The sequence below is a fragment of the Nelusetta ayraudi genome, unplaced genomic scaffold (genome assembly GCF_046127955.1).
Source record: "Nelusetta ayraudi isolate G7.1 ecotype Tasmania unplaced genomic scaffold, CSIRO-AGI_Nayr_v1 ptg000008l, whole genome shotgun sequence".
NCBI classification, from domain to species: Eukaryota; Metazoa; Chordata; class Actinopteri; order Tetraodontiformes; family Monacanthidae; genus Nelusetta; species Nelusetta ayraudi.
In genome coordinates this window covers 5258007-5272760 of record NW_027466058.1, presented here as the reverse complement: position 1 = coordinate 5272760, position 14754 = coordinate 5258007, and the positions used below count along the sequence as shown (strand labels likewise).

At 43.9% G+C, this 14754-nt stretch overlaps 1 protein-coding gene across 6 annotated transcripts in view; it reads left to right on the top strand.

Moving 5' to 3' along the window:
- The first annotated feature begins 561 nt into the window (after positions 1-561).
- macrod2 (mono-ADP ribosylhydrolase 2) overlaps positions 562-14754 on the top strand; it is a 418233-nt gene continuing 404040 nt past the window's right edge. For 2 of the 6 annotated variants that reach the window (XM_076018905.1, XM_076018901.1), the window contains exons 1-3: positions 564-791; positions 4290-4391; positions 5653-5766. In XM_076018905.1, the coding sequence (XP_075875020.1) occupies positions 755-791; positions 4290-4391; positions 5653-5766 (253 nt within the window). In that variant the 5' untranslated portion in view covers positions 564-754. Of the gene's footprint in view, positions 792-4289; positions 4392-5652; positions 5767-14754 lie in introns of all 6 variants that reach the window. The other 4 variants (XM_076018906.1, XM_076018900.1, XM_076018902.1 and 1 more) reach the window with 3 other exon arrangements.

Sequence of the window (14754 nt, the reverse complement as noted above, 5' to 3'; positions counted from 1 at the left end):
TATCCATCCATTTCAATAACCGCTTCTTCCTGAGCTCAGGGTCACACGGGGGTCTGCTGGAGCCTGTCCCTGGCATCACAGTGCAAAGGCAAGGGTACATGGACAAGTCAATATTAATAATATAGAAGAAAAAAACTACACAACAATTTAATTTCAAACAGACAGGAAACATATCATACACATATGTAATGTTGTCATAATATGTACATTTATAAAGATGTAAACATATTATCACAAATATGGGTAGCTTTTAAACACATATAAAACTGTTTAACCAAATATATCACAAACCGCATTAAGCCTATTATATATATAAAAAAAAAATGACATTGTTTTCTCAACTCCGCCTCAGTTTACGTGCTGGGACTACAAGTGGAGTTTACCCTGCCGTTTTTCACGCGAGTCGCCCGGCGTCCTCTCCTCACACTCCAGGGGGATGGCTCGCCGGAACCAACCAATTAAACGTGACTCTCCTCTGACTGACGCGTCATTCTGGCCAATTGCGCCTGCACTTCCCCTTTACGGCCAGCAAACCATCTCTCCTCTACTTGTACATATAATTTACGGCCCCCATCACGGTAGGTTGAGCCGTGAAAGGTCCACACAAATTTGACAGCTTCACAGGTGAGACACCCCGTCCAGAGAGGCTGTTTCACTTCACATTTCAGTTTATTCTGCCGGAGGACTATTCACTGTGAGCCTGGGGTTGCCACAGTCAAAAAACAGCCATTCGAAGTCAAACCATTCCGGCAGCATGAGCAAAAAGAAAAAGGACTGGAAGACTGAGAAAGGTAAGGCTTGTTTTTAGGGGGGAGGAGGAGGAGGATGATGATGATGATGAGGCTATCACCATCACCATGGCAGACAGCGTGAATTGTAAGCATGCCAGCAGGCTGACAGCCACTCTTTACGTCTCCCCCGTCGGGGCTGCTACAACGACCACCCGCTAGTACCATCCGGTGTGCCTTGCACAGATGTGACAGTGATGTTGCGCCTCTGTGTAGTTGCCGTAATGCATGCTCGACTTTCACCAACAACACAAAAAAAAAAAGAAAGAAAGAAAAGCACACTGGCCGCTTGTCTGTGCTTGTTAGCCTGAATTTAGGCGCCAATATACTGGCTTTCTTTTCGGCGTAGCAGCAGCAGCAGCAGCAGCCCCTCTCCTGGGTGTCTGCGATGGGCTGACTCGAATCCGGCCACATGCCCATGCCTGACCGCCCCATCTTTGCGAGACCCCAGCGGTAACAGTTAGCTCGCCGAGTTGCAGACCACCTTCCCTTGCAACTAGACACTATTGTCGCCCAAACAGCGGTCACATGGTCGACACAGGGGTTACGTCGAACGTCCCATTTCGTGCGCGAGTTGCGCTGAAACGATTTAGAGCGGGTTTCCCGGGAAACTTGCTTGGCCAAATGTGCTTTCACTTTCGCATGGGACGGAAACCTGTTGTGCACAAACAGGCTAAGAAAGGCGGCTTTTGTGCTGTTAAAGTCGCTGTCTTGATCATATTTCGTTCTTTTTTTGGTGGTTATCACAGTGGAGTCCCCCCCTGTGACCCACCTGGTTACACTGCACAGGTGTGATTAATCTAATCGCTTTTGAGTAGAGACTCAATTAGCAACATTGCTTTCACCCATGCCACGGGTGCCAAACTCAAATACACAGTGGGACAAACTTTGAAACTTGGACAAAGTCGCGGGCCAACATTGAGATTTATTGAAGAAAATCTTCCTCCAGATATAGCAGTGAACCTTTCTAAATACTAAATATGAATAAAAATGTAAATAAAAATTGTATGCTCCTTTTTTATTTGCAGCCTTCTGATTTAAATTTCACAAGTAACCTTTCTCCACGGGCTAATAATACATTTTAAAGTAAAACAACATTCATTTAACTAGTTAAGTCATCATAATATCCTTTATTGAACGTGCTGACCGAGTCACCAACATACCAGCAGGGCATCCTGGGATTTGTAGTATTAGTGTTACATGTGCTGTATAATAGCGGGCCAGCTCTAGTAGTGATTTGGTATTGCCTCGCGGCCCAAGTATAATTACACTGCAGGCCAAATTCACCTGTGACCTATCCTCTTTCTGCACGTGCACGAGGCAAACCTGCAGGCAGTCGAGGGGCAGCGACACACTGTGGGGCCACTCATCCGTTTCAGCTTTGAGCTCGGCCTAACAAGTCTGTCTGCGATGAAAAACCCAAACGGCTTGTTAGTCAAGGTTATTTCAAGTAGCTGAGCAAAATAACTACCAGCTGCCTCAACCCCAGACCTGCATTTTAACCACGCTGAAGGCATGACAGACTTACTTGGGTATGTTTAATTTGACGCTCAATGAAAATTTGCCAAACAAATCTGTCATAGAATGTGTGTTATGCATAGTTGCAACGTCCACCAAAACTTCAGGGCCGCCGTGTTCGAATAGTCACGTTTGTACCCTGTGTCACCATAATGTGACTCTGATTTGTACAGTGGGAATTTATAAGTCTGTTTATCATTAGGTTTCTATTTTTGGTATTTGGTTGGAAAAAAATATTCCTTCTATTCAGAATATCTCTATCCTTAGCCTGCCGTCTCACTTTTGGCATATTTGGGGGAACCAGTTTAATACTTGGGGCCAATTTCATAATGCATCCATCTACAGTTGGAGCAGGTAGCGGCACAGATTGAACTTCAAAGTCAATTGGGTTTCATATGACGAAGCAGATGCACTCGGTGCCAAAATCACTGGGGAAAAAGAGAGAAAGGCAAGCACAATTGTGAGGAAATTTGTCTGAAACTTTTGGAAGTCACTATTTCTGATAGTATCATGAGCCATCGTAGAGTAAAACTGTAGTGGTAAAGTAGTACTGTTGCCTAACAAGTTGCCCCACAAAAAGTTTGACAAATGTTAAACTGAACTGAAGCTAAAATGCTCACAGAATCACAAACAAAACATTGCATATTTGAATATTGTTCAAGATTAGTCCTACTGATTGTCACATCCTTAAGGATGCTGTAATGGAGGACTCCCAAAAACAAATTATTATTGCTATTCATTTTTTTACTCTATTTTGACTCCATTGAGACTGACCTTCGAATCCAGCTGTGGGAATATTTAATAATACACATTCTGAGCCCAGTCTGTTGGCCAAACTTTTGGGTTATTCAATGACGGACTCGGTGAAAGAATGAGAGTGTGGTTCTAAAGGATTTATCTGTGTTCAGCCTTGGAGCAGCCACATTATTCATCCATGTAGAATAAAAGCAGTGCTGGGAGTGACAAGAGGGAAAAGTAGTATAAAACATACATTTCTCACTGCAGAAATATTTGAATGGAGACCTGGCCAACTGTGGGATGCTGCCAAAAGTTGGCTTTCTCAATATTTTAAGTTCTCATTTATTTATTTAAAGGCAGGTCAAATTCCCCTTTTACGCAGGCCTTCAGGATTATGATGTTGTGAACTAATTAACAAGGGTCCGTTTTGTTTTTCTTCACCTGATGCACAGAGTGAGGCTGATCCAAAAGGCCACAATGTTTTGTTTTTTTTTTGCCAGTGCTGTTAAGGAAGCAAGGACTTTATGCTGAACACCATCATCTGGGATCCTATGGGACAGGAAGTCTTTATGTATGTCTATCGTAATGGGAAGATAACAAGCCAAGGAGCTTGCATAGTCAACCAAGATGGATAGGAGCATCTGCAGTGTGACTGCAACACGTGTTGGAAACCAGTTCTGTTTTGCAGTTTGTTCTAAAACAAACCCCCCAAAAAAACAATGTGAAAAAAAAAAAATCGCACACATCTTACATAACGGACAGCTTGAGTGTAGCTACATTTTTAAAACATTCCCCTTTACGATTTCACAATTTGGAGGGGCTGTATTCTGTACATTGTCAGCTAGTCGCCAAACCATGAAGCCACCTCACAGTGAGTTGGCACTGCATAGCACATTGCTGATTAGGTCAATGTGTGGCGCGCTGAGATCCAGTCACAGTGCTTGTGCTTGGGTGTCTTGGATTGAGTCGACAAACAGAAGTGTTTCTGAGTCAGACTCGTGGCTTGGCTCTTGCTGATGCTGCACATTAACCCTTCAGGCCAAAGCACCAACGTTAAAGATCACATAAATAAGATTTAACTAGGATCTGAAGGACGGGATAAATAAGATCAAGGTTTGCTCTCAGTTATGTTACTATAATTGTGCATTTCAGTTAAAAATATGTTACACACTTTTATTATGTTCTATTCTTCCGTATATGTGGAGCTTTACTCATCATTGGATGTTTGTTCACTGTCCCCTGCAGAGAGACTTCTGCGTTTGGACCGAGGGGAGAGACGCAAGGAGTATCGCCGTCAGGACTTCATATCTTTGGACAAGATTCCGACCTGGAGGGAGGAAAATAGCTGTAAGAGCCTCTTAAGTGCTGCCGGTCGCGAGCCCAGTTGGCTCTGATGAAACGGTCATTTCTGTTCAGCGAGCTGAACTGTGACACGTCTGCAGCAGTTTAATGTTTCATCTGAAATGTGTCGCCAGTAATTCTTCTGTCATACTTTACGGAGGACAAAGTAATGGAGCAAAGCACATGTATTTGACAATTTGGCTTGACAGTGCTTGCTCCAAGGTTATCAAAAATTCATCCAATTCTGTTTTTTTTTTCTTTTTCTGCCTGTATTTAACAACAAACCCATCTGAAGGCTGTTTCATAGAGCACGCTCAAAAACGGTTATAAAAGCGTTGGGATTTGATTTAGATTTTTTTCGACACATCCAAAAATATAAATACTACAGCTACAATCCAACTTCATGTTGCAGTTCAGTAGAAGGTGCCTTTAGGGCAACTAGGAGGATAATGACTTATTTGTGAAATGGAGAAATGTCTCCCTCTGAAGGTACGTTGATCCGGGCCGCCTTAGAATTGTGTGAATAAATTGCATCTCACAGTTTGTAAGTGAGGCAATTAGGCACATAAACAATACCAATACTTCACACACACAGACACAAAGGGCCGTGGGAGACTGCAGGGTCACGTGAAAGGAATGAGAAATCGAGCAATGCACAGCTTCCAAGTTTGTCCGAACATGAACCCTCTTCGTATCAGCGTTCACATCCATTCGAAGTGAGCACACGTGCACGCCAGTGAGTCACAGCAGGTATTGCCGTAGTTCTGCAGTGCGACTTGTTGTTTGTTGTGGAAGCGGCAAATTGGGCCTCACAGTAATAATTGTCTGTCACCAAAACAAAATCAGGCTGCATCTGATTCGAGTTGAGTCAAGTGAGGTTGGAGAGGCAATTTATTCAAGAGCACTCAGTGTGTACACATATGCTGCCAGGGTTTTTTTTTTGACATTAAATGGGAGACAGTCTTGCGACCAGTGGGCACTTTGTTGAATTTTAACAAGGGTATGTCACCTCAACAGTGCTGCTTGCAGGACAGACGAGCCGGGGAGGTCAGTGTGCGCTGCTCCTAGCAGACTGTAAAATAGATATGAGGACACCTTAAACATTAATGTGGCATCCGGCCACTGACTGAGGCAGCGGCGCAAATCTTTATACTCGGCTTGAAACTATGCTGTTTGTAGGTCTAGCCCGTACGTTGTCATAAATTTGGTTTTCTCTTGTCTTTCTGCCCGAAATTAAATAGTTTACATTGTTGTCGTTCTTTTTCAGACGATGAGAAGGAGGACGGAGAGGAAGTGGGAGGCGGAGGAGGCCCGAGTGATAAAGTGTCCCTCTACAAAGGAGACATCACGGTCTTGGAGGTGGACGCCATAGTCAATGCCGGTAAGAATCCAACCTCGGTTGTTTGACAGCGTTTCCTGAGGACCGCTTGCTCTCTATATTATCCTTGGCTGCCCTCTGGTGTTCATGTTGGAGAAGCGCAGGTAGGAGTGAAGCGGCGAGGGAAAACATTGCCGCTTCTGCTGTCGCTGAACTTGGGACTCATGGGCTCATATTATATTCATTTAAAATGGGAATGAGTTTTTTATACCTGGAGATTTGAGGGGTTAGTTGCAGAGCAACATTGGGTGAAATAGACATTCGCTTTGATGGCGTTCAGCGAACATGATTGTAAATGGATTGAAAATGTTGCTATAGTGTAAAGATTTGGAAAGATTGGGTTTGTGACTTAGGGAAAAAAAAAAAGATGAGAAGGTTTTCTTGCAACTGACTCCACAGTCAATATTATATAGAGTGATTCCCTTGTGGAGCTGATGTTCCTAAACGTGTTGGAGTTAGAGTTCAAACCCTCCTTGGCACTCGAGCTCATGTCGGTAAAATAAGGGCACTTTTCTTTCTGCACTATTTCTTAATCCGTTTGCTTCTAACCAAACGCGAATATTGTTTAAATCATGCAAAATTAAAAATGTTGCAAGAACTCAACACACTATTGTGCTCGAAAGTGTTTTTTTTTTTTTTATGAAGTATGTTAATATGAATCGTCAGCGTTACAAAAAAATAGAATACATGATTTTAAATATGTATGTTTAATAAGAAGTCACTGGGAATACAGCATCTCAACAGGAAACACTTCAGTCTTGATAAATTCCCACATTTTGCATTTCGTGTTAAATACAGTAGCGGGGGGGGAATCAGTTGCTGAAAGCACCTGTTTTGTGTTTCAAAATGTGTGGCTGTGCGGTTTTTTACGTTTATTGTTCACAAGAAAGAAAATCCCCTGGATGTGTGGATGGGGCGTTTTCTTCCGGTTTTTGTTTGGATGGTTCGGTGAACGTGCAGAAAGGCACACGTGGGTTGGGAGCGACTGTACTGAAAGAAATTGCACTTGGAGGCTTCAGTGTGTTTTTTTTAATGCAGTACATCACAAAGGCATGACGTGTCCAAACACATTTTTCCACCTTCCACCTTTTTTCTGCTAATTTCATCTATATTGCCATGACTTTTCTTTCTTTTTTTTTGGCCCAGTTATACCTTGCTCTGTTGTTACTGGACGAGAGACATGAATATTATCCTGTCTGTTGTTGGCAGCTTACACCGGTGAGTGATGGACAGTTTGCTTCAGCACGTTGCACTGACAGGCTCTGATTGAACAATACGCCGGCCAGAAGGCAGGCCTTTCTGTTTATCATGCTGTCTGAATGTTCACGATGGATCCATGGAACCATTTCATCGTTTGTCACAGCATCTCGCCACTGATCCCGCTGCCACTTTATTTAGCCCTGGTTTGTATTTGGATAGTGAGAGCAGTTCTCCGTCCTCCCCGACCTTGGAATATTGTCTGCTGCGTCATTCTAACGTGAGCGGAACATTCCGGCTCAGTGTTTCCGATTGTTCTTTTTTTTCTTTTTTTTTTTTTTTAGAAGCGTTGCTCACCGGCATCTTGATTGCACAATACGCCATTGTTATATAAATTATCAGTGGAAACTTTTTCCACCTGCAAAGGCTGGCCATGCCCTCACAGCCGAGGCTCCCGTCCAAGTTTTGGTGAGTAATGCAGTTCTGAGCGTTTGAACAGACGCTGCGGATGTTGGGCAGCGTATGTTGATAAGATCTTGGGATTTTTTTTATTTTTTTTTCCGTCAGGCTTCTTGTCTTTCATCTATTCACTGTTTCGTATCTGTAGCCTGCAGTACTTCCATTTTCTCAAGCTGCTTTTTTCATTTATGTCTGGCACAGCAGCCTCCATGAATAGTGACGCTCGTGAGCTCCAGAGGAGAATGTGATGCGAACCTGCCTGCGTGTAAAGTGCAACATAGAGTTCAGAGATATTAGTTGCCGAAATTGCACCTAAATGTGATGATTGCCGTGCAGTATGTACAGTATTACATGTGCATGGAGTGAATACATTTTGGATTTCATCATTGTGACTTGTGTCCAACGCGCAGAGTCATGTTACAGTTTAAAGATGGACCTGTCTGGGCTCAGATGGCTCCATTAAGGTTATAATATAATAACATCGGATGAAATGCCTACATCAATATTAGTCTCGCTCCCTACGGAGAAAGTGTCCTCATTTTGTTTTTTTCCGCGTTGTATTTCACTCTATTTGATTCGCCAAAAGCCGACTGGAAATTTGTGTAACGGGGCTTCGTCTTGACAGCAGCAATATGATGCTTGCAAAGAAAGAAATGCCCGCCATTTCAGGGAACACAGAGCGGCTTGGTACTGCTTTTATGGCAGCCGCCTAAAGTCTATAGAGGGTGTCAAGGTGCTTTATGTCCTCCATTAAGGTTTAATTATCAGGCTCATTGGGTTTTTAATTTGTCCTTAATTCTGTCTAACAGGATATGGGGAAGGCAGTCAAACTGTCAGCTGTTGCGAGGGCAGAGCCGGGGAGGCTGCGACCGCGATCTGTAAACTGGTCGTGTGAAGGTGGGCCGGCCTGCAGCCTCGGGCTCTTGGCTGGTGGCCAAAGTGTGGCCCACTCTTTCAATTGAACGTGCACTGCCGCGCCACCACTTTGCACAAAATGAAGTTAGACCAACACTCAAGCTCCCTGCAACGATTTCCGACGTAGTTTTTCACCCCCCTTCCCCTCCTAGGAACGCGAACAACAGCGAGGCATATGCATTGCCATGCACGGTAATAGATCTAATTTATTTATTTATTTTTTTACCCTGCACACTCACCGCCGCAGTTCTATTTTCAGAGCAAACTAGTGAAGACTGTTTTTGTTCTGGGCATTGATTCCCAGAATATCCGAGCGTGGAAGTCCACGCTTTTAGTCTTTTTGTTTGCTCAAAGCACACTTGGAATAACGGTGGAGTGTTTGCAATGGCCAACCTCTGCAGATAGCACAAAGGGCGGTCGTGTCCCAGCCCTGACGAGTTCGCAGGCACATATCGGTAGGGCACTTGTCCATGATCAGTAAAAACTGTCATAATTAATTAAGGCGGGCGTCGTAAACGTTAAAGAACGAAGCCGTTAAACTGGGTTGTAACTCAAATGTCCATGTTTGCCTTTTGCTTTGCACACGGCACGTAATGGCTTCATCTTATTGCCCCCACTGTGCGTTGAGCTCCTGCGAGTGTCATCATCCATTTTAGCCCCAAAATTAGTGTCGTAAAGTGGAGAGGACTTCTCTTCTCACTAGGACTGCAGTAATTGTGCGCAGGGACCGACTCCCCATCTATCACTCGCCGTAAACCTTTCCCATTTTCCTGTATTAGATCTTTTTTTTTTTTTTTCCAAACAGGTTCGACTTGGTGCGCGCGGGATCCCCGGTTATACGCACGGCATTATAAAATCTGAAAGGGTCGAGGGCGCGAGAGCAGCGCTAGGAGGGCAGTTGTTATTCAGTTATGTGGAGCTGCTCTCACTGCTGTCATCACAGCTTTGACGAGCACGCTGACCCCCAGAGGGCAGAATGCGACGCTCCTCTGGACTCCGACTTTTACAAGGTTTTTTGATATGCGGCCTGCTCACACACTGTTTGCCGGCGTCGTCGCCGCCGCCTCCCACACGTTGTTTATTTTGGAAATTGTGACCTCCGCCCGAGGGGGAATTGGGTTGATTTTTGTGCACTCTGAATCGTTGACGAAGATTTTATGTTACCTGACTGCAGCTTGTCTCTCCGGGATTTGTGGGTGTTTATTTATTAAACGCCTGGTTTAATATAACTCAATAAAGTACTAGCATGTCAATACATGTGAACGGTCAAATAGGAACATGACTTAATCCACATGAAACGCTTACGCTAACTTTGATGTAAACGTGTAAGAAATTCAGGATCGTTATTGAACTGATCACACAAATGCAGTTTTTTCCAAACAGCCGCTGTAAGATTGGAGCCATCAAAAATACAGCAATACTAGAGATTTTTTTTTTTAATAGTAAATTTGGACTGGAAGTAATGTGAACCATTCAAGGGTTAATTACTGGTAAATCTAACCAGATTATTATTCATCTGACGGAGTAAATGTTGCACTCTATTAATGCAGCTGAAAATGGAGGAAATGAAAATTGCATTTTTGCTCGGACCTTGATGAACAACTTTCAGTCTGGTGTTATTTTAATGTTAATTGATTTCAATTTTGAGTGAATTCTTTGATAACATGTAAATACAAATCAGTGTTTATTTAATACACAGTGTAAATATTACCCTAACCGCATCAAGTTGAGTTGGGTTGAGTTGATCAACAGGGGAAAAGTGTGATCGCCTAATTGATGTGAAACAAACTTTCATTTTGGTCTCTTTCCATTTTTTCTTTTCCTTTTTTTTTCCGATGAGGGGCTTACACGCCGCTTGTGGTTTATTCCTTTGTACTTATTGAAAACCGCAGCGGGTCGTTGCAACCCGGCAACAGCGCAGGATAATGGTGTGTAATGTCCAGAAAACCATAAATGCTTCTCTGAGACGCCAGCCTTGACGGGTGGCACTGCCTTATTTATCAGGGAAAGACTCTCTGAGCACTGTGATATATTTTATCCTGCAGTGAAGAAGGCTATATTCAGAACAAAAAAAAGATAGAAGTAACATGTCTGCTTCCTCGCTGAGGCCTGGGTTTGTGGACCCTTCCCTGTCACATTTCTAAACCTCACAAGTCTTTCAAGAGTTGGTTGAAGTGTCTTCTACTTTACACCGTTGTGAAAGCCATTATTCTGTCACGCACTGTGTTCGGGACCCTGTACTGCTCTTAAAAAAAAAAAAAAAAAAAGGATTTTTTTTTTTTTTTAACCCAACACATTATTATGCGCCAGGAGGTGCACAGTGCCAGACTTTTCTTCTCCGTTCCTTCATAACTCAGGGAAAGTTGTGTTGATGGTCAGTGGGTTTTTGCTTCGTTTGTCTTTTTGTTTGGGGATGCAGTCAGCGAGGACTTCTCATTAGAGCTTTTGTCAGGGACGCAGACATGCTGCTCAACATGCTGAGCCTCAAGAGAGTCGGACTCAGTGGGCTTAGCTGTCTTTCTGTAGATTTACGCCACGCGCTGGAACCTCTGTGAGAGATGAGGCTCCGCTCCCAGCAATAGGTCTGCAGCGCAGGCGGCGCTCACACTGTTTTCAATTTACTCTCCTGCCAGACGCGCCACTACAGCCATCGCATAAGCACATTTTAAGCGAACTTTTCAAACCCTCTGGATTATGAATTAATGCTTGCTTAGAGCATTTCAATTAACTGGTGTGTGAATAAATGAGTCTGTCAAGTGGTGAGAAGGCCACAGTAAAAGCAGGTTGCAGACTAGAATCGAGCCAAAATAAAACGGCCTGTCGCACTGGATTTCTCAAGCACTCGTAGACAGTGGCTTTGGTCTGCTTTTTTTTTTTTTTTTGCCAGGAACATTTAAATAACGTTCTTCTTGCATTTATGCTCCATACAGGACTTTCTCTTGTCCACCTACGCAAACTTTGTTTTCAATTTTTAGGACAAGAATTTCCGACTGTGGCCTTCAGAGACTTTCGGCACATTGATCTCCGTTTCCACAAAAGATAAAATCTCCTTAACGGAGCCCGAGTACACACGCAAATTTTTGCTTTTTCTAGTATCTGGAGAGCATCTTAACGTGGAAGCAGCAGAGATGCCTCGCTCTGTGGCACCTCCGCCGAGCGCACAGTGCATTAGAAGCCAGTGTAACTTCTTGAGCAAACTTGTGATTGTTGCACTGTCACACTACGAATGAAAATCAATGCCTGTGGCGATGGGAAGTTGCTGCTCTGTTGAACAGTGAAATGACTCTGGTGAGCGGGTCGCGCCGGGTCCTGCACTAAAGGGTCCAGTTAATCACAGCAGCTTTTGAGAGAGATACGGCACAGGTTCGGGGGGGATTCCCAGTCAGTGGCCACTAAAAGTGGACCCTGGGTGACAGATGAGCTGACATACAGTACTTTGCTGTGTGACTTTGTTCAGATTTTTTTTTTTTTTTAGTTTGTTATCAGTTTATCCATCTCCACGGTTCGGTTTTCATTGAACTCGGTGCCTCCGCCGCTTCGCTGGTCTCTCGCCTAGTGGCTCCGATCACAGATGGGTAGGCGCGGCAAAAGGAAAGTACCCCATGCCGCCGTCTGGTAATCCTCATGTAATCATCATGTACCCTGACACTTGTGTCATATTTCTCAGGCTGCTAATTGCCCCACACAAAGCCACTGTTTGCAACCTGCTTTGGGACTCAACTCACCAAACTTCCCCCACCAAATTGGCTCCTTGTCTCTGGAGACTTGTTGCTATCATTCAGGTCAAGTTCCAGCTTGTTCCCCTGTGGACGGCGAACACAAGCCTGTCATTTCCACCCCCCCCACTGAGCCTCCTTGGTTTGTTCCCCCATTTTCCTCTTCAATCTTTTCGTTGCCCTTGTTCCACTAATGAACCCAGCCTGTCCGTGAAGCTTTGGCGTTCCTGGGAGTTGCCCCCCCCTAGAGCACAACAGTAAAGATAATTGAAAATTGTTTTCATGCCAGTGTTTCATAGTTTGTAGTTCATTTTTGGGCTGGTGGTGGCAGAACCAAACAGAAAGAGAATGTTGACTTCCAAATGGTTTTCTGTAGCTGCGGGCTATTTTGTCACTCATTGCTTTTCTATAACCAGGAGCAGTATAATAAAGGAGACGCCGTTGCTAAAACTGTGAAAGCAGACGTGTAGCTCCAGTGCTCCCGGTGGCCTGTGGGGGGCACTGCGGCTCCATCTAAGTATCACTGACGTCCCTGATAGCGGCGCTTGACGTGAAGCGTGTGACTGGGCTGGTTCTAGATTTCAGATGGATGAGTCTTTGCACCCCTGCCCCCACCTCCCCTCCACAGATGTTTCTTTGGAACTGTTTGAGGCGACAGCTGGAAATTCCGAGGCAACTTACAGATTTGCGGGGAAAAAAATGAAAAAAATAAAATAAAAATCTGTTACAGCAATGGCCTCAAAACGTGCCTGGCGCCGTTTTTAGAAATTGTAAAATTTGGAAGAAAATGAAAGGGTGAGGAGCTGCTGATTCTGGATCTCGGCGCACGGTTTCAGATGCTAAACTTAATAAGCGCGGAAGAAGTGAGAGCGAGGCTCTGCCTCCTTTTTAGCAGTGGCGAAGATGTAGAGGTGCCACATGCTGTGTAGCTGTGTGTGTAGTCCTCGCTCAGAGGGAGTGGATTCTTTGATCTGTAAGAGAATGCGGGGTGATACGGTTTACGAGCAGGGAACAGCACGGGTGAAAGGAGAGAATCGGGACAAATCAAGCCCCGGCTGCAGCCTGTTTCTCTGCACAATTCTCAGGCAGCGTGCCCTGAATGATTGCCAGCAGGCAATTCTCTGGTCCTCACAATACCCCCTTTAAACACTGCTCCTCCCGCCCCTGTTATCCCCGCGGTTTTGGATGTTCCCTCATTATTTATTTATTTATCTATTTATTTATTTTTTTAGTCTTGGCTTGTTTCTGGTAATTTCTAGTTCTGCAAAATACTCCAAATCTTGGTGCAAACAAACAAGCTGTGTGCGGCAGAACGCGCAGAGAACTGTTCACCCCAGCAGAAATACTGATGAGGTGTGTAGTCACAGACCTTCTGCAGTAGTGGCAAGGTTTTCTCTATTTCAAGGTAACGGTCAATGTATATTGGCTGAGTAATGTGGTTGATATTGAGCAACACATTTCATGGGTAATATCAGGAATACCTGGTTGGGTAGATGCGTACAGTCGTGGGGAACATTGCGGAATATACATGGAGCTGGTGAAATATGACTTAGCTACGCTGAAGCTTTGTTGTTGCTGGACTAAAATAATGAAGAGCTTCAGGGGCCAGTTCACCCGAAATGATAATTCACCATTTTCATTTATTTTTAGATTACCCACTTCATGGAGAATCAGCCTTTATATTCAGAAATGGATGATGAACAGAAAAATCCCACTAATCAGAGGAATACGGTGGCCCATCATTGGAAAAAAATAAACGCATAAAAGGGTAAAAACAGGAACATAGAGTGCTTCTGCGGTGTCATCCAAGTGTCAGGAAGCTGCAGCAGTCTGGAGAGGTCAAGTTGCGACTGAGTAAGCGCTCCTCTTCAATGTTAAAATCCTCTTGACTGTGTTTCTGATTTACTTTGTGCTGTAGCATTTGAAATAACTTGCCTACACCCAGGCGGTCTCTCTCCCTCACGTAGCCGTCTCGCAGTGACTTCTGGCAGCATTTAAAAAAAGAGGCAGCTGTGTGGAATAGAAAAATGTCACCACCAGTCTGAGTCCTGTTCCTCTGTGAACCGTCCCTTTACAGATCTTCATTTTTTTTTAAATGTTATTTTAACTGACCACATTGTACGCCGTAGTGAAGGTTAGAATCCATCCGAAGTCTACACTATATTTTAAATGCATAAGAGATACAAAAATGTTCCTTTCCTAATATTTCTCTGCATCCCCCAAAAAATCCTCTCTTTAAGTAAGTGGTGCTCCAAGCAACAGAAATGAAAGACTGTTAAATTTGCTGAGTATTTTTAAATGTGAATGCTGTTCCTCTTACCCAGAGCTGTGTTTTCAGCATGGGCAATTTTCTCAAAGTTATGGAACTGGGGACAATATTAATAACAAAAAAAGCTTTCTCAGTCCATTTTGAGTTAAGTTATGTTTGTTTGCTAACACATTTTACCGGTCATGGGTAAAGTTAAGGTTGAGTTGGGGTGTCGCTGAAGCCTTTAGTTAATGGTTACGGTTGAACAACATTCGCTGTCTTCAAAGTTTCTCCTGTTGCTATTGAAATAAATACTTGAGTGGTGTCTTCACATCACACAAAGGTAATTCTGTCCCACAAGGAAGCTGTCACCTTTTGAAATTGCTAAGCCACCCACCTTTTGCTTACCCGCTTTGAATTGTTCAGGGCATTCCATCCAAGCAAACAAACCATAAA